The sequence below is a fragment of the Stegastes partitus genome, unplaced genomic scaffold, assembly GCF_000690725.1.
Source record: "Stegastes partitus isolate 25-593 unplaced genomic scaffold, Stegastes_partitus-1.0.2 Scaffold8, whole genome shotgun sequence".
Lineage (NCBI taxonomy): Eukaryota > Metazoa > Chordata > Actinopteri > Pomacentridae > Stegastes > Stegastes partitus.
The window spans coordinates 1,792,341-1,812,999 of record NW_007577739.1 but is presented as its reverse complement, the minus strand read 5'-3'; the positions used below and the strand labels follow the sequence as shown (position 1 = coordinate 1,812,999).

Here is a 20,659-nt window from a genome sequence, read left to right as displayed (position 1 = left end):
GCCCGCATGTCCCTGCGTCGTGCGTCCCTCCGTCCATGTGCTGCGTAAAGCTCAGGTCCGCGCAATCTGCTGTGTTTTGATCTCTATGATCTCTCTCGCAGATCATCCGGGTTAGTGAGCCGGCCTCACCGTGACCTCTCGCTGTCACCCTGCATTACAGGACGCTAAGCACGTCGGCCAATTAGGCCTCGCTCGAAAACGTGTCAGAGAATCTCGCACCGTGGCACCAGAATCACGAAAAACGTCTCTTATTTCCAGCCAAACATCAAGAGAGCAGAATGGTTCCATATAATAATGTTAATATTTAGATTTTTACCATTTATTCATCGCTTCTTTCCCCCACAAAAGAATAAGACTAAACCTTAAACTCTCTTCATCAACAATTATTTTATTAAGTTATCTTTACTGCTTTTTTTTTTCTTTTACTGAAACACATTTTCACTAAAGCGCGCATGCTCAACAGGTTTACCTGTGTACAAGGTAAGTATTAAAAACACCAAGCAAATGAATATGAAATTCGAAGAGACAGAGCAGATCGTTGTTCTTGTTTTTTTTTTTTAAATAGGCAAATAAACATTATTTATAAAACTTTGAAAGTAAAGTAAAAATATCACAGTTCTTTTTCAACATGAAATACCCACAGAGAACAGCAGGTTAGGCGCGTTTGGATGCCCTTCATCCCTTTTTCCTTTTTTTTCTCGTTTGTTTTTATTTTTCTTCTTTTTTTTTCTTTTTTTTTTTTTTACGTTTCATCTCGTAGCGTTGGATTATTAGTCCGTGAAATGTGTTTCGTCCGTATTAAGTTCCACACGTGGGTAAAACGCAAAACAAAACAAATAAAAATAAAAAAAGAAGAAGAAGTACAGGCCTAAGAAGGAGAAGGACGGGCAGTCCGCCGCAGACCACGGATCATCCTCATGTTTTGGCAGCCGTCAGATATCAGTTCGGATGTGTTTTGTTGTAATTTTTTCTTTCTTTTTTTTGTTTCTTAACTCAACGCAGGCACTATGACTTGTTTTATTAGATTGTCTTTCACTCGTATCTCCCCTCGACGCATTAACACCCTTCGTTCTGGCCGTCAGATGTCACATTCACTGTCGCTGGAGGTGATGGAGATGGCCGAGGCGGCTGCTTTGCTGGACAGACTGGCCTCCGGACTGGACGAGTTCCCCAGGCGGTCCACGGTGCCGTCCTCGTCCGCCAGAGAGCGAACCGAGCCGCCGGACAGAACCTGCTGCTGGAGCCTGGCCAGAGGATGGAGAGATGGGACAACATGGCATCAAAACATCCAGCAGGCAGGCAGGCAGGTCGCAGAAGCACAATTACACATTACAAAACCATTTTTAAAAATCACGAAAAAATACGATTTAAACAAATAAAACCAGCTCAACCCATCAGCTGGTTCTTTAACAATTATTTTAAAAAACGCAACATGAAACAAACTAAATATATTTTTTGTAATGTGCATGGATGAAATGAGTCCCTCAATAAAACAGACACAAATTAATTTTACAAATATCACAGCAAGATCATAAATATGTTATTGATTATATAACAGGTAAATTATATATATGCAATTTTAGCTTATATAAGGCAGCTTTAATAAACATGATCAGTAGCAGCTCCACCAGAACAGGCCTCTCAGCAATAACAGCTGCCTACAGCAATAAACTACACGTGAAATAATATTTACATATTTATTATTATTGTTAATATGGACTCACGGACCTGCTGAGTTCTAATAATAATAAATATGGCACCAAATAACATTAAAGCTCAGATTGACTGTTCCTCTCTGCTGCTTTAATCTTACAGTTAATAAAAATAGAAAACATTTATTCAGTCACAGTAAAATCCACAATTGCAGAAGAAATTACAGAAAATCACTGCAATTTTTTTGCTGTTGCTTTCTGGCATTTCAGCCCTTCAGTGTAATGTCAGCGCAGACAAAGAGAGCTGCGTGAATTTCAAAAGGAGAAAAAAAAATGATTGCAGGATGAATATGAGGAACAGTGAAGTCAGGAGTGTTTGGTTCTGAGCAGGCCTGTTCTGGGTCATTAAACCGGACCTCTGTTAAACCACACGAGTGTTTTTTTTTCCTCCTGTTTCTGCTGCGTTCACATTAATTGACTGGTTGCAGGTATGATCATCAGAAAGCGTTTAAAGGATGCATGCAGCTCACCTGTTCTTCGCAGCCGCCGCTCTGTCTCTTTGTCTGCGGTTTTTGAACCAGTTTCCTACTTGTGTGGGTGTAAGTCCAGTAGCCTGTGCAAGCTCCCTCTTTTTACTGGGGTTCGGGTAGGGATCCTGCAAATACCATTCTCTAAGCAAGTGCCGGGTTCTCTCCTTGAAGCAGTGGGTTTTCTGCTCTCCATCCCAGATGGTTCTGGGAAGGGGAAACTTCTTCCTCACCCTGTATTTGTCCACCGGCCCCAGCGGGCGGCCCCGCAGCTTCTCAGCCTCCTGGTAGTGCGCCTCGAGCCACAGCGCCTGCAGTTTCGTGTGCGACTCTTTGGTGAACTTGTGGTTCTCTAGGATGTGGTAGAGTTCACGGAAATTGCCGGTGTGGAAGGCGACGACGGCGCGGGCCCTCAGCACCGACTCGTTCTTGTTGAGGACCTCGCAGGCCGCCGGCGCGACGGGCAGCGACCAGAGGAAGCGGCCCAGGCGCTCGACGTCCCCGCTCTCCTCCAGAGTCTCGCAGACCCCGGCGACCTGCTGGGGGCTGAAATTCAAGATGGGCAGCTGAAACATGGAGGCTTCTCCTGTGTTTCCCCTCTCCCCCTCCTTTCCTCTCTCCTCTCTCTCTCTCTCTCTCTCGCTCTCTCTCTCCCTCTCCTCCGCGTCGAGTCCTCCGCTTCTTCGCTCCGTGCGCCAAGGCAATCCAAGACACCCGAAAAAACAAGGCAAATCCCAAAGTTACCGAACCAATCGTCTGACCAGCCGTGAGAAAAGCGCACACGCCGAGCGCCGCGGAGGAGGGACGATGGTGCGCGGAGGGGGCCTGGCTACCGCATCCTCGGGCTTGGCAAACTTGGCAGGCAAAGGGCTGAAGGTGCAAGACCAAAAAATTAAAGCCGGAGCGGCGATGTATTTTTCAAGGTAGGCAGGGGATTGAGTGTAGGAAAGAATTAAAGCCGGAGCTGAGATGTATTTTTAAGGGGGGGAGAAAAAGACAGTCAAGCCCCCTCCGATGATTTCCTATTGGACTTGGCAGATTGGCTGCCCGGTTGCCATGGATGCACGTCAATCACTGTCAAGTTCGGCCAATCGGGCGTAAAGGAGATCTCAGCACCTCCCTTTTCAGAAATAATATAAACATTTTGACCTTTTTGCTTCGCGTCTTCAAACGTTTAGCTGCCCCACCGTGCTTCCCAAACACCCTGCGCCTTTGTGCTGAAGAAAGACTCTTCAGTGCGCACAGTGAAGTGCCGGAGCAGACAAACACGCTCGGCACAGCCTCCCTTTAGAGCTCTTGAAACAGGCAAAATGACACATCCTCGCTGACTATAGACTGTCCTGCCCTGAGGTAAAAATCACTAATACTACACACTGGGCCTATATGTACATTTCAGACAGCATGCACTCATTTTTATAGCTCAACACCGTCTTTACTGTGATGTTTTTTTCCCCAGCAGCCTCACTTCTGATAGGCTCTCCTCCAGTCTCACCAGGCCTGTGATGGTCTTATTGGATGGGTTCTAAAAATCTAAATGTTTGCTCTGTGATTTTTATTTTTTTGTCTAGATTCTAATTTTTTTTTGTCTGCACATTTTGTGGAGCATCTTGAGTCATATGTCAATTTTAAATTGTAGAAATGATTGAGAACAGGGTGAATGTGGCCTTTGTTTCAACATCTCAACAGGACTGTGAATTTGCAGCCAACTCCAGCTTCGCAACCTTGAACATTCAGCCGAGGCTTCCCACATTTTTTATTTTATTTTACTTCAACCGCACAAAAATCTTTATTTATCAATCATATTAAATCATATCAGCGCACAAGTCACGGTGATGCATGCTCTTTTATATTGGGCATGAACAAATGCTCTTTTTTAAGTTTAAAACACAGGCCAAACGGTGTGTGTGTGTGTGTGTGTGTGTGTGTGTGTGTGTGTGTGTGTGTGTGTGTGTGTGTGTGTGTGTGTGTGATGTGCGCACTGACAGGAGCTTTTTACGCACGTTTTTTTGGAGGGTGTTATTATTATTTACAGTATCGGCGCCGACAGCTTCAGCTCAGGGCGTTCGCGTGGAGTCTGTAAAACACGGCAGTGGGAGAAATATTTGTGTATATAGGATTATCATGGCCCCGCCAGGCTACTCGGGTTTAGTATCAGACACACTCCGTTTTGTGCACAGGCTGATTTAGTAAATAAGAGGGCGGATAGATAGCGCAGATGGTTTGAAGTGTCGGGTCAGATTATTTCATGGCTGGATACAGTAGTAAAGTTCATTCTGACGGAAAAGCCTGATATTATTTTCACAGATACCCCCCCTCCTCCTCCTCCCTCTCCCTCTATCTTCCTCTCTCTCTCTCTCTCTCGCTCTCTCTCTGTTTCTCATGCATGCGCACTCATGCACGCACCACACACTCGAGCTGAATCCCCTTCGGGATCTTTTTGCATGAATTATACGTGGACTCTTGATGCGGAGGTTATGAAATGCCTTCTGCACATGAAGCTGTTCATTCTCTTAATGGAGACTGCATCTTCATTACGCATTAAAAAATAATAATAAAAAAAACAAAAACACCTTAATAATCAAGAATTTGAATATCATCCCTTAATGCTGATGGGAAAATACAACTAAAAATAATATGCCTGCTTTGTTTAAAACAAACAGGCCGCGTCATCTTTATACAGAAATGTTGGCATTTAATGGAGGAGAAATGTTTTTTTTTTTTTAAAGAAATAAAAAATGAGGACAAGTTAACTTCTGTGTATCGGGGTCGCCAATCATCCAACCTTATTTCAACACCAAGCAGTAAATAAAGGATAAGAGCTCCATCAGATGAAGCAGTGGAAGTAAATTGTGAGGGCGACTGACAAGGTGCTGCTCTGAAATATTTAGCTGTCTGTGAATATTTCATTCCTGCAGGCTTCCCGTCCCAGCCTAAATTTACAAGGACTGCAATACTTTTTTTTTTTTTTCTGGGAAGCGCACATCAATAAAATATGAACGAGTTTTGGATCTCTTAAACGGAGAGCTGGAAATAACAATTGTAGACCATGCTGTGTAAGCAACACGTCTGGCTTATAGGCACGCTTTAATCATTCATAACACAGAAAAAGAGAAAGTCTGGACAGGTTTTAGTGTTTGTTTTCTTAGTGAATTAGTGCTTCCTGTGCGTATTAGTCATATGGAAAAGCTCGCAAATAGATCCTTTTTTATTCTATTTTTATATTTTAATTGCACCGTGGTAACCTTTTTCTGGATTTTACGCAGTGACGAATGTTAGATGTCATGTTAAATATAGCCAGTGGTTGTATCACAGGGAGTCCAGGCCCATGTCACGGAGTCAGATAGGCCTCCTGACACCAATATCTCCGCACATTCAGCACAGCAGCACAGTGGATCTCATTCAAACTATTTTTTCCTTTCTTTGGTCCATTTGTTTCATGCATCCAACTGCCACCCCTGCGCTGCTCAGTCACACAGAACACAGCTCCATGCTTTTAATAAACAGCAGATTTCTGCATCAGATCTGATGAGCCCCTCGTTTGTTTTAATGCGCTGCAGCTTCACACTTCTACACATTAGAGGAAGACACTTTCTTACCTCAAATCCAGGACATCAGGTGACCAAGATTCAGAACCAAGCGGTGGTGAGGCTACAGGAGGAGGCAGGGACACTGTGACCCAGGCAAAACTGTGACCTGGAAAAAAAAAAAAAAAGGAATAGAAAGTTAATTCAGCACTTCTCTGACAGCAGCTGCAAAAATCTGCAGTTTTAGTTGCAGCGTTGTTGCTCTGATCTGCACAAGTTTTACTGTTTTTTCCCCTCTGCACATGTTACAGAGGAACATAATGTTTTTATTATTATTATTGTTATTATTGCAATAAATAAAAGCAAAAAAAACCCTCATTACATCCTAAAAATGTTTGGGGGAAACATGAACATGTTCACTGACCTTTATCAGGTGAGAGTGTTTCTTCTGTTTCCAAGTTCAAGGAGGCTGAAAATTGTAACCTTCATATCAGAGCAAAATAATATTAGATTCTCATTTATCATTATGCACACGTGGATTATCTTGAGCTTCTGCAAAGTGGACCACCCCTGGCATTTTTATGTAATATTTTTTATTTTTTACATTTTTTTTATTGATGCTTTTGCACTTTCAGCTCAAAGCAGCCACAAACAGCCAGACAGCATTTCTCATAATCGTCCCTCTGTGCTCCGTTTCCTCTCTGCTTCTAACTTATACCCACAAACTAATTGCTTTGTGAATAAATAAATGTGCACTGAATTGAACTGAAATGTGGAAGTGCTTGGTAACGCCACATACATAGTGTCAGCTGCTGTAGCTGCTGTCATGCCAACAGATACAGATTCACTGCATTAAATAGTCTGAGAGCATCCTTGGCAAAGAGGAACAGCCTGATGTGTGCCTCTATCCGAAGAGTGACAAACAGCTGCATGAAGAGGACTGCAAGGTGAAGAGAGGTGTAGTGAACCTCAGCGTGGTCCACTGCTCAGCTTCCTCCCAGGTTATCATAAGAGATGAGTACATTTACTTTGTGTCATCATTAGCATGTAGCTGGGTCGTAGCTCGCCCTGGGCAGAGGGAGGGAAGGAGTGGGGGGAACAGTTACATGCGAACAGGCTGGAAATGACCCAGATTCCCCAGGATCACTGGAGCAGACGAGACGCTACAAGAGCCTGTCACCAACAGCCATCCTGCCACTATCCCATGCAGACCTACAGTACCTTCCTCTCCCCATCTGCTCTCCCCCGCATCCCGGATGCTCCTCGTGTCCATAAGCCCGTTGAGATGTATGCAAACATGAGCACAGGCACACCAAAGAGTTTGCTCACAATAAACACCACTGGTAAATGCCAATCTGACTCAGAAACGCATCATATCACCTCAGCGCTGACGTGCTCTGGTACTGTAAATATCCCCTGATCTGTTTGTGCAGAAACAGCATCGAGAGAAGTCAGCCAGCGAAAGGAAACAATGCCAGTGTGTGCTGATAATTGCCTGGGGCGGGTATGCACGTCTGCCCGGCAAAGACAGATGATTCAAACCTTTCTGTGTATGTTCGGAGGCCTGCCTTCTCATCCCGGCTGTTTTGTTGACTTCTCCCTGCACGACAGAGCGTTTTAACTTAGAGTCAGCTGTCCCGGCGCAGGATTAACTTTCCAATTAAGATATCATGTCAGCAACACTACCAATAACCCCTGGATGACCCGGATGTATTTAAAAGGCCTGCCTCATGCGGCGGGAGTTAAAGAGGAGTCACTTCACTCATATGTTGCCTCGTGGCTCCGCAGTGACAGAAGGGTTAAGCCAAAGCTCTCTCGGAGTTGTGTTTTCAGACCCATTTGCCCCCGGGGGCAGCACTAGCTCTCGACGCTGCGTTTAATCTGTGGATTTGTGGTAACAGAGAAGACTTCTTATCCACTGACCCATTGGCCCCCAGTGTACGTAATCCAGTGCCTTTCAGTCACACAGCCCTGCTGACACGGATAGAGGAGAGCCAGAACACTGCAGCAGTCAGTGTGGGGGCGCACACACATGCCAGCCCTGGCCTGACACACATACTATTCCCCCCAAGCTTTTGTTTCACAGGGCATCTAATATGCAGCTCAGCCAGACTACTGTTATTATAATCAGTGCACATGATATTTGACCTTATACCTACTAAGCCAATTCACACTGGAACGGTGTATAGAATATGTAAATGCATAATGCCTATTTCAGAGCTGAGACATGACAGCAGCACTGAATATTCATAATGGAGTGTACATTCTCAATGCTAATATGAAAAGAGTCATTTAACCAATAGAACTGTGCATCATGTACACGGTGAGGCCGTACAAAGGCACTGCACCTTGGTCAAAGAGATTTTCTGTTGTATAAACCTCTGCAGTGCTTCTACATATTACAAAAGGCTTTACCAACCATCTGTGGCCTGTAAATGTAACTTCATTGAATCCTGCTATTGTCATTCAGCACAAAAGTGAGATCCTATGCCGAAGGTTTATTCCAGAATCTCAACGTTTCATCTTCCCTGCAGGTCGCAAATGTAAGCGAGGGGACTACATTTAGCTGTTGCAAACAAACAATACAGTGAGAGTGAACCTCGAATCCTTGGCAGAAAGCCATTAGGAATACCTTGAAACCTACCCTTTTTTTTTTTCTTTTTTTTTCAAAAACACATTTGCAGAGCATGTTATAGAGTGCATGCAATTATTACATCCATTCCACTCTTGAATGCAGTCAATTTCTGGCCAGATAAAGGGCTAAATGAAACTAGGGAGAGTGCATGGTGCACACCGCACCGCTTTATATAACCTGTGTTTGTGAGTGTTTGTGTAAGAGGCAGAGCAATAGCGGGCAGAAATTGCAAATGAACAAATGCATGCATCACCTATAGCACTTGTACAACAAAGTGATTGTGCGCATGAGGCAGCATTTCGCTGTTAGAACTAAAATGCCAACCGGGTAATTATGAACCGTAAATCCTTTGTCACATACAACATGCACGAAATTGAAATTGAACACTTTCTACATACATGAAATTGGCCTCCAGTTGTTTTCAATCACTCGCTTGTTTTTCAGCCACAAACATCAGGAGTAACGCTGAATGAAAGTAAAGCAGAGTGTAGTATTTTTCTGAGACGCCACACAAGGGTCCAGTTGTCAAACCTGAGTGCTGTATGAGAAGATACATAAAAAAAAAAAAAGGAGAGAAAACCTTCCAGTGAATGTAGTGCATTGACGCCACTACAGACAAACTGTCAAAACAGGTGGGTTGATTGAATGCTTGGTCTTTAGACCTTCCTCCGCAGCCACCCACACACTATCTCTGTCTCCCTTTATCTGTTTTATTCACTAACGCGCATTACAATACAAGAGGCTGGCGAGAGAAAAGAATGAAGACTTCACTTTTACATAACAACTAAATGATCACAATTTAGTCAATTATTGAGGTCTATTATTATACTGGTACATTGGAAGTTTGTGATTGTAACACCATTATTGCCAGTAACTAGAAAAACAAGGCTGTGTGAAAAGCTTTTGAATACATAAAGCAAACCTCAGGTCTGGATCGTGTCCAGAAAGGTTTTTTGTTCACTGGTTGGGGGGGGGACAGTGGTCACCCTCTCTGAAATAAAAATATATATATAAAGTTAAAAAAAAAAAAATACTGCCCATGTCATAGGATCTTGACGACACCCAAAGGTGACAGGAGTCAAAACTCATCACGGTCAGGGGGTCCTCTGGCGCCGGGGAGCTACATGATGCGTGAGTCGGGGCACAGGTCACGGCGCCGCAGCACCGCCGCCTGGGCCTCACCTCCACTTCACATTGTCTAAGAGCCTCAGCTCCTACACACACACACACACACACACACACAACACACACAACACACACATGACTGTCAATAAATGTCTCCTCTAGCAACATACTTTGCTCTTTTGTCTGCACTATCACAGCTTTTTCTGCAGTGACCTTTACACATATCTCTTTAAGATGTGTTTGATTTAATGTGTTGTAGGTGAGTAGAAAAGAAGAAAAAAAAACCCAGCCAGGCTACAAACACTTCTTCTTCTTCTTCTTCTTTCTTGTACATATACAGTACAGCACGCAGGATTAATATTTATTTCTAAGTATTACGCTCCACGCATTCAGGCAATTTGACAGAGAGAGAGATAGAGATAGAGAGAGGAGAGAAATAAAATAAAAACAGAATCCTAAATTGTATCCATTAGCTTGGGTAGGATGATTCACACTGAGCCCCCTCGCAGCGGATTCACCCTGCGGTAGGAATTACTTTATAGTAAAAAGGTGCTCTCATGGCTGTGCGACACCCTCCTATACTATCAAAAAGACTTCTTTAAGTTGATTAGTTTCCATAAAAACCGGATTGTTTCTTCGACCTAGTGTTTATTAGTGCCAACCACAGATGAGCAGCAATCCGCGAGCGGCGGCGAGGCTCACACCACAGAAGAGCCTCAGCGTACAATGCAGCACAATTACACTCAGGGTCTATTGAGAAGTGAGGATGTTTTCATTGCCTAAGGTTGTTATTTTCTAATCAAGGAGCATATTCATTTTCACCCATTAAATGTGTTTTGAAATAAAAAAAAATAAAATAAAAATAATGCTAATGATCACTAGACACAAAACACACTGTTGTTTAAAGTGCTGCAAATTCTGCATCAGGGTGAAGGCTGCTTGGCTAAAATGGTATATTTGGCAGCTATTAGGTCTGTATCGGATTTAAACTTGTACCTTATAATCTGCCTTCTGGTTGCAAATGGACTCAGATGTAGAAGATGTCTCCACCGTGAGGAGCCCAGGCCGGGGATATCCTGGATTTCTGGACTCTTTAATGTCTGTCAGCTGTGCTTTATTGATGGCTTATGTCAAATGCCATTCTGACAGAGCTCATTAGGATGAAGGGGATCGTCTAGGTAGAGGCAGGAGAAGGCAGAGCTGGCGAGCTGCCTGATCACTGTGTGCACAAAGCTCACCAGTGTACCTAGAGGGTGATGCCTGTGACAGGAGTTAGCTGACAGGCCTGTGTGTGTGTGTTTGTGTTTGTGCGATACACAGAGAGAGGAGGGCGAGTGGGGGGGAAAGTATATGTGTATGTGTTGATGTCATTGCTTGAGTTACCGGGTGTCACTGAGCAGGTCTCTGCTTGATGCCAGGACTCCAAACACAAGTGACAGGCTGAGAGTCATCTCGCTTTCGCCACTCACACATACTCTAATATTTATCCGTGCACAGCCCTCTCAGTGCACCGCGTGGCATCAGCAGTCTTGTGCTACAAGGACAAGGCCCTGTGGAGACTTCAGAGACCTTGAGAAGATGAGTCAAATGATTTCCTCGCTGGTCCCTGCTCTTCTCTGCCGCACTGTAAATCTAACATCCTCCAAACCCTTTTAAAAAGACACAAAGATGAGATTTTATTTGCGGCTGAATTGTCGCTCTCGGTGTGGTTCTTCGTATAGGAAAAATACATTTTACACATCATCATTCAGTGATTATTCTCCGGCAGCCTGCAGCCTGGGTTTAATGCTGCTCTAAACAGCTGAATCCATATTTGCTATGGCCAGCGGCATTGCTGATGAGCTCAGACTGTTATGTGACATCTTAATATACTGATTAAAAATGCATGTTTGGAGGGTAAGCAGAGGGGTGCTCTGGGTGCTCCTGCCAGGGAGGATTAAATCATTCTACTTAACGGGGATGCTGGGGATTCGGGTCAATGTAAATGAGTGAGATATAAGACACAAAAGTCAGCAGTTGGTTTTCTAACAAGGAAAAAAAAAACATCCAAGAACAGATCGATAAGAGGACGGTGTGTACGCTGAGCTGTGGTGCAAACTGACGCTGAAACCAGAGTCTGATGGTGTTAAGGTTTCATATTCAGAAGAAAAATATCTGTTTTAAATTAGATATAAAGGTTGGATTCAGTCATGAAAGGGAGATAAATGCATCAAAGCGGCTGATAAAAAAAAAAAAAAAGTGATATAAGTTTGTTGGTGATCTCATCAGCACTCGGCTTCATTAACATCCTGCCAAACAGTTTGGCACACTGCAGCACATCAGCGCCGACAGCAGCGAGGAGGCTGAGCCAAAAAACCAAACAAACTAGACACCCTGTTAATGCCATCTTATCTTGGAAGTTGCGTGGAGCCTCGCCAGAGAGATGCCAAGACACGAGTCAGTATAGGTCTGAGCTGATCAATAACTGCTGCTCTTTCTTTGCCAGACACGAGCAGTAATTCAATTTAACTTAAGACATGTACATTTGTACAACCTGTTAACCAAAACTACAGAGAAAACAATTAGTTCATTAAATTTAACAGAAGAAATTTGACATAACAGCTGATTATTTCTGGACTTGTCAATTTCTATAGTCTGAGTTATTGATTATATTTAGTAAATAATTCATATGATATTTGTCATTTTGATGCATTTTTGCCTCATCACATATCCATATTTAACAGCCAATAAATAACAAAATAACACAAGCATTGAATTAAACTTGAATTTAGCAAATAGCTGCAAATGTAATCACTCAGTATTGCAGCTTTTGTTTCCTGTTTAGTTTAACAATCAACACTTTAACTCAGTCACCGGCTGCGTTGACTCAACAGACTCATTTAAAAAAAAAAAACATAATAGCCACTAAAGTCGGTATAAATATTCAAAAAGTCCAGAAAAGATGAGAGAAATTACACAAGTGCTTTTACTTTTTCTATAAAAACAACGTACATCAGGTTGTTTAGCTAATGGAAGCTGTATCAGAGGTTATTTGACTACCAAATGTGAAGTCTATATCTTGTTCCTGACAGTTTGTCAGCCTGCCACGTATAAAGGGACGCTATTGTATATGGTATCTCTCTTCTTTTTGTACCTCGGTGGGTTCCTGACAGTTTTTAGCATCACCATTTACAATGTTCCGAATGCTTTTAGAAACACTGACTGTCATGGCCTTGTGCTGAATAATACAGCTTTACAGAGAGCAAGGGAATTTTCCTCAGGGCACAGGTGTGCTCTGATAGTCTCATAAGCCCCTGGCGGCACAAAGAAAGAAAGATGCTTCCTTGGTGAAAAGGAATAGGGAGGCACAAGGTGGAGAAACAGATCAACAATGGCTTCTTCGTTTGGGTGTATTTGGTTTTGACCTTCAGACAGAGCTTTGAATAAATGCGACACCGAGGGGGAAATCTAAAATCCCGATGACCCTGAATCTCTTCTACACCCCTGCGCTGGCTGGCTCGGAATGAAAACGTGATGTTCAAAGATGTAATACGTTTCCAGACAAACGGAGAGACGGAGTGTGCGGGTAAGGCCTCTCCACAATCAGCAGCACCAGCAGCTGCAGTCACTTCTCTTTATGCATTCATACCCTTGAAGACAGAAGTGCTGCAAACATATACCTAAAAATATTGTGCCTGTCGTGCACGTGGCTCTATATTGTAATGTGTAAACCCAACGCTACCTCCTGTACTACCCTTGGATTATGATGGGATTACCGCTCTACAGTTAGAAAAAGTACATAAACATTCGTGGACTCATTATTTCTCTAACTTCTTGCTGTCGGTGTGGCTGAGATGCTTGATGTGCAGTGACAGGGGCTGATAAGGTAAGTGGTCAGACTGCTAAGTCAGGCGGTCAGGAAATAGACGAGACACATATCGAATGAGGAGCTGAAGGAAGTGTTTGCTCAGGAAAATTCAATAAGTCAGCCGAGAATAACTGGAGAAAAAAAAACAAAGAAATCCCTCAATGTTATAATTACAGAATGGAATTATAGATCAGGACGAAGTTGATAACTTAAGAAACAGTTTGGATTATATTTGAAAATATCAATGCTTCAAATGGCACATCTCCCGAGCAGCGATGCCTGCAAGGAGGTGGGGGTTCACAGAGATCCTGCCTGTCCTTGTGTGTCACTTACCAGCCACAGGATTTTTTTTTTTTCCTTTTTTTTTGCTGATAGCGCAAAGTGTCTCCATGAGGCTAATACTTTATGTCAGATTCTATACTAACTGGCACATTAGAAAGAGGGGATCTACCTTTACTTTGCCTCATAAAAGCATTTTTTTCCTCTATAGCGGCGGCGGCGGCGGCGGCGAGGTTTTTCCAGGATCAACGCGGTTGAAAAGCTGATGACTAGGTTCTTAGTAGGTGCTAGAGGTGTAGTGTAGAATCCTCCATCATTCACCCTGTTTTGTCTATTTTCTCTTCATTTTATTATCCACACTTCAGCAACGAGGAGGGCTGGATAAGTGAATTGATGGGAGGGTGGAGTAGGGGAGGGAGGGTGAGGAGGGGAGGGGAGAGGAGGGGAGGGGAGAGGAGGGGAGGGGGGTGATAAGGAAGAAAACAAAACAAAACAAAAAAAAAAATAAAAAGAAGAGAGAAAACAGACAAGGAGTGCCAAGCTCTGAAAACTGGCATGCTGCAGTTGTATGTCAGTCACCTAGCAACAAGTCCTCCCCATCACTTTACCCCCCGCTTCCCCGGCTCCCGCTGCGCTCTCTAATTCAACAAATCTGCTCAGAATGTATGGCTGCTCCTCTAACAAAATGTATTCTGCGCTGGGGGCTAAGGATGTGGGCCTCCGCTGAACACGCCACTCAGCTGCCCATTGACCACCGGGGCCTTTCTCTGCACACACTAAGGAGCGAGGGACAAAGACCCTGAAAGCAGGGGCAGCTCCACAGAGAAAACATTTGCTTGTAATTGTGTTTGACTGCATAATGAAAATGATGTTCTTTTTTAATTTGGGCTTGTTAAGGCCACACTATTTTCCTTTGGTCACCTGATTATTGTAAAGAACCAACCCCTCACTTGCCCTATGGGGCACAGAGGGGGGAAATATTGAAAATGGTCCAAAAGACCTCCCCACTCTTTACTTTAACCCCTCTTGTGTTTCAAGTGTTCTCTGGTAAAAACATAAATATGTAGACTCTGTTCATTACAGGATGGGAGAGTATGCTAGAATGAGTTCTTTTTTTTTTTTTATTTCCACCGAGAGGATAATGACAGCGAGGCACACACAGACGCACACACAAACACGAATGGGAGCGCAGCAATGCCTGTCCTGAGTTGTGAAGCATTGAGAAGGTTAGCATTCCTGGTCCTACTTCAGTGAAACAGGCCATTAGTGGGAGCATCGGGCTAGCACCCAAAAGAGTGCTTCAATGGACACATTCACATCCAGTGATTATTTGCACTTTTTAGACCCCGATTTCCTGTTTTATTAATGTGTGTTCTCCACATTCATTTGGCTTTCCCCTTTTCACTGCTCGCTGCTCTCCTGCGGCCAAGGTGAGGAGCATTCAGGTGAAAGTCTTGGCCCCGAAGAAGAGAAAATTTAAAACACCCTTTGGTATAATTGTTGTTTGAGAAGGCTGCACTGTGCCACATTTTGTAAAAAAATAAATAAAAAAAATAGCCAACCGGTGGCTTTCTTTGGTAATTTTTATGTCACACTGCTTTATGATTTCACTTACGATTTATGTCAGAAGCTGATGCGTCTTCGAATCCCTCAAGGTTTCCATTTATCCTCCCTATGGACGTCTATTCAGCGCTTTAATTGGTTTAAGTTGGGGTCCCGTTTTCACCGTCATCCCCAGGAAACCCCTCCATAAAGCACGAGTCCTCCGAGAGGTCACAGGTAAGAAGAAGAAGGGCTGACCTCTGCTCGCTGATATTCAGCCGTGCGCTCCGGGTTTCTGTCCGGGGAGGCCTGGACGCGGCGTTGGCTGGCGTGACCCCGACGGTGAACCGAGGCCTTTCCTCGACGAACAGCGGCACCTCTTTTCTCTGCAGGTGCAACATTGGAGTCATTCATGAACCGCGTTATTAAATGTCACAGCAGTTGTGGAAATAAGAGAACATCATTCTGTGGTGCTATGTTAAACAGTCGCCTGCCTTTCACCGCTGCACGGCTTATCCTCCTACATATCAGATGCATGAACTCTGGCTTCAGTTCAGATCCATCACTGGATATGCAGCAAGAACAGTTAGCAGCTTAGTTTAGAGCCTATGCAGTCTAATGCAGCGTAAATGGGTTTTTATTCAACTTTGTGAACATTTTTCTTACTGTTAGATGTCACATTTTGTCCACTACATTTCTAAAAATGAGGGAATATTAGAAGCATAACCTCCAAAATAACTGTAAAGCCTCATCAACAGCTTTAACACTTATACTTTTTTATTATTTTTCCACTGCAACTATTTTAGCCCACAATATACATGACAACCATTTACATCCTGACAAGTCTAAAAGCTTCATTGCATGCATGTGAAAATCCTGTAAATGCAATATTGCCATAAAGCAGAGGAGCTCAGTGATGGCTTTATGCAACCACAGATATAAAATGATTACTGCTTGGGTAGAAAATATGGTCTAACCTGAGTATATATATATAAAGCATGACTGGAGTTGAAAGGATCCCTGGAATAATCGATTTGCAGGCTGACGAAAAAATTATTCAGCAACAAGTTTTTATTATCTTCATTTTTTTTTTCAAGCACAAAAAAAAAAAAAAAAAAGTGAAATATTTTCTGGTTCTCCAATGTGAGGATTGGCTGCTTTGCTTCATTTTGTATCATCGCAGCTGAATACCTTGAGTTTTAGACGGCTCGTCGCATAAAACAAGTAATGTGAAGAAGTTACCTTGGGCTCAGGGAAACCTGAATGGACATGTTCAGAATTAGCTGACATTTCAGAGACGAAACAACTGATTAATTGTGCTAATAATAAGTAGATGAAAGGATAATGATAATAACCGGTGGATATCACCCAACCCTTATTTGGACCAAATGAATAAGAAGGTTTCGCGCTCCGCCATGAGACAAATTTCTTCCTCAAGGTGCAAGTACTTTGAGATTCAAAGCGAATTCCCCCTCGTCTGTCATCCCAACTTGTTCCGTGCTGCTCAGGCTGAGCAGGTGTAAAGAGTGAATAGTCTGAGGGGTCAGAAGGGACTGACTTAAGTCGAAGGATCCTGTCAGGCTGGAGTGGCTGGAGGGTCTGCGGTAACACCCCTCACACTGAAGATTAACAAGTTTCAGCGGCGCAACTGACGAGGCCCCCGTTTTCATTTGTTTCGTTTTGGAGTGTCAACAAGTGAGCGCGTCTGTCTGTCTGTGTGGGTATTTTCAGGACTTTCACCATAAGGAGCCCAACTCTGACACCAATTAAAGAGATTATGTCTTAAGATGAGAGGGAAAACTATAGGCCGGTCGTGTGTTAGCGCCGTGATTGCTTTTGACAAGGTCACAGGGTACCGTGCAACAGTGCACGACCTCAACAGGGCGCTGCTGCTTTTACTGGGATGAAAGCAAAAGGGAAAAAGAAAGTAATTACTTTGCAGACACTGAGACACGGTGCCTGGACGGATGAATGTTCACCCCCGGTAACAATGCAAATAGATTATCTGATGTGGCGAAAAGCACGTATGTATAAAGGAGGTACGTAAAAGCCGGTGATGAACGTTTCTAGACGTCTTCTGTGAAGTCTGCACGAGACGACTCGAGTTTTATGTCGTTAATAAAGAAACTACTTGTATATCAACTTCCTTTTCACGATGCTCGAAGCTGCAGAATAATTTAATTCAGAGTGATTTAGGTGCAAAAGTGATAAATGTTTTGTTATTTGCACAACAGATGCTGCAAAGACACGAGCAGCTAAACACTTAGCAACCAACTTGTATGTTTCTTATTAGGAGCAACAGGCTGAATATGACAGAGGCCACAAATCACATTCTATGATTTCCCTGTTTGTTAATTGTAATATTTTACAGTAGATGAGGAATGAAAAGCTCCTGTAGGGATGTTTTATGATGCTAAAAATACACATACATTCATCTTATCAAAGAGCTATAAAGACAAACTGAAGACTTTTCTTGCTTTTTAAAAATTAATTTTAAAACAGTAAAGTTCTCACAAAATGCCATTTTTCTTAAAAGGTGAAGGAAGCACAGCTAGCTGACTGGTTCTCCTTCTTCTAACAAGTAACAGAGAAAATAAAAACACAGTTCTGTCCCTGTCGCTGGATCATTTTCAGGCCATACTCTGGAAGTTTTTAATAGTTTCCTACCTTGACGTGGAGGGCAGGTTCATCCCGACTCAGTTTTGTGCCAACAGAAGGAAACTCGGAGGCCTCCTCCTCCTCCTCCTCCTCCTCCTCCTCCTGCTCCCCCTCCTCCGTACTTTCCTTTTTTTTCGCCTCCTTGTTGCGTGTTTTCATGTTAATTGGCAGCAGTTGAACTGTGAGCCGTAAATCAAGAAGTGCAGAGTGTATAATGAGTCGGACCACCCAGGAAAACTATTTTCTCTGCACTTTCTTAGCAGACAATGTGAGGATACTCAAGTGTGCCATGCTCCGAAAGCCATGAATGAACATTCACAAGAGCAGTACTCCCCTGCTGCCACATTTCCAGACGTTTTCTTTTTTTTTTTCTTCCTGCTGAGCAGAACATGAAGCGAGCTGAGACAGAAGTTTGAGGTCCCATTTTAGCCAATAAAAAAAAATCTAAATCAGAGCTAAACTACCTGGACACACAATTAACCTATTAATCAATATTTGTTCTGAAAAACGTTTTGGTTGCTCGTCCAAGATTTTCACCAAATATCTCTGTGACAGTAAAACTGAGAACATTTTGTGGATTATTTGACCAATATTATCTCTTTTCTTTTCTAACACAAAGCAAGACTTACATCTTAAATTTAGCAGAAAAGTCAACTTAAAGCAGGCTTCATGACAAAAAAAGTGGAACAAATAAAAAAAAAATAAATAAAAAAGACATTTCCCTTTACAAGTCCTTTTAAAAACCCACCAAAAAATTCTTGCAATAGGCCTAAAAAAAATGTTTTTTTCTCCATAAGAGCAGATTCTCGGCACTGAAAGTAGTGCTATAATTGTCTTCCATTATGAAACCTCACAAAGCTAGACCATTGGCTACTAAAATACCAAGGTTAATCTTGATTAAATGTCTTTCCAGAGCACAAAAAGCATGTTTTACATAAAACATCCTTCAAGGGGATTGAGGCATGATGTTGAAAAAATATATAAAATATTGCTGATGGCAAGGCCAAGCATCCCAATTCTCAAATGAAAGGTATCAAAGAGATTAAAGTAAAACCATTACAAATCAACACAGCACTAATATGCCTGCATCTGCCCTATTATCCTTACCCCCAATTCAAGTCACACCAGCAAGCCGAAGCTGCGACTTAAATCTTTCCTCAAAGTACATTTTAAGATTTCACGTGAGCGGTTGTGTCTGGCTGTGCTCGAACGTTTCTGGTTCATCATAAGTTTTGTTGTCTTTAGGATGAGGCTCACGACGGCCTAAATGCTGTTCAGGAAAAGTTAAAACAGACTTAAATTATCCGTCATGTGTGGATTTCTCACATAAAAACAGGCTGTGGAGGGGAATATTAACTGTTTACAACTGATGCTACTCTTAGAACTGACTGCAGACTTCCCTGATTGTTGTCAAATAACGATATTTATTAAAGAAGTGCAGTTAATTCAGTTGTGCACAAGCAGCTGTATCAAGGCTTCCCTCTCTTCTTTCCTCTGCTGAGCAAGGAAATCCTCCTGCAGGCTGAATGCCCCTTGCTAGCGACTTTTGTTCTCTCACACGTACCCCACACACACACACACACACTCGGAGCGCAACATCCTTCTGCACAGAGGAAAGAAAAAACTATATTTCCTCCCACACCTGTTGATGAATTGTGTTTGTGTGTGAGGCTCAGACGGGGCGATAACATGCGTCTTTATACGACCGCACGGGCCCAAAATAGTAGCTTCCTCACACGGGTAGGGGTGAATAGGGAAACCCTTTTCACAAAACCAGCAAAGAGACGTGAGGCCAAATTAGAGTAATCGTCATTGACGAACAGAAAATAATTCCCAGTTTGGGCAGGAAAGTCATAAGATGCCTTAATGACTGCTGCTGCGGAGGGAAAAAGGGCTGTTTGTGCTTTGTGGCTGGTGGCTGAATGGTGCTGAATTTCTTGCCAACGCCGGCTGAATGGCATGCAGTTTTATTATACTGAGAATGTAGAGGAACCAACCAGGAAGTCATGTTTTCAAAGTGCATTTCTGCATCCAAATTCCTACATTTCAGCTATGTCTCCGGAGGCATTTCTTTAAGAGATGTAAAATTTATATATTTTCCTAACAGCAATAGATGCACAAAAAAATACATAAACGTGGAGGACTGCCTCTGACAAAAGAACCAAAGATTCCTCTGCGGCTACAGAAGCATATCAGCTTGTTCTTTATTCTGAAGGGAATTTTAGATACTTAAAGAAAGTTATTCTCAGCGTCTTGTTTGTCCGAAAGCATAAAATCCAACCGCCATTCTTCTCCTACAATGTCAAACCTGAATGTCTTTGTGCGCGAGGGTATAAATGTGAAGACGCCACGCTTATTAAAAGGCGGCAAAAGTGGAGATAAGTTTTCACCTCGATGAATATCAAGCTATGAAATCCTTCCCCGCGTGACGCCGTTGCCAATTCCAATTACATGATATTGTCACTGCAAGGCTGAAAAGTGCGCGCCGTACAATAATACAACTATGCTACGACCTTACTATTCAGAAAAACACACACACAGATACAGATGCAGCCGCGCGATAAACAAAACTATGTTGACTGAAATAGTTCTGGGTTATTCAGCAGTTTCATATTCAGAGCATGGCGTCGCTTTTGTTCTCGTCTAACTCTGTGAAGGCAATTAAGCTCAACAAATGAAGTGATTTTTTTTTTTTTTTCCATTCGCTGGTGTCAAAGACTTGCCTTAGAGCCTGATCTCACCAAAGAAACTTTATCTACGTTTACAATTTTTCATTGTGCGCTCAAAACATTGGAGTATAAAGTGATCCGTGTTCATCTGGGTTATTTGTTTTTTTAAAAACTTGACCAATTAGGTGACAGTTTGGGATT

General features: G+C 42.8%; 1 protein-coding gene across 1 annotated transcript; it reads right to left on the bottom strand.

Moving 5' to 3' along the window:
- Window positions 1-949: 949 nt before the first annotated feature.
- six6a (SIX homeobox 6a) lies at window positions 950-2,754 on the bottom strand. Its single transcript, XM_008283878.1, has 2 exons — window positions 2,183-2,754; window positions 950-1,244 (listed from the first exon to the last, which is right to left on the bottom strand). The coding sequence occupies exons 1-2, from the start codon at window positions 2,752-2,754 to the stop codon at window positions 1,079-1,081; spliced, it is 738 nt and encodes a 245-aa protein (XP_008282100.1). The 3' UTR covers window positions 950-1,078.
- Window positions 2,755-20,659: the final 17,905 nt, after the last annotated feature.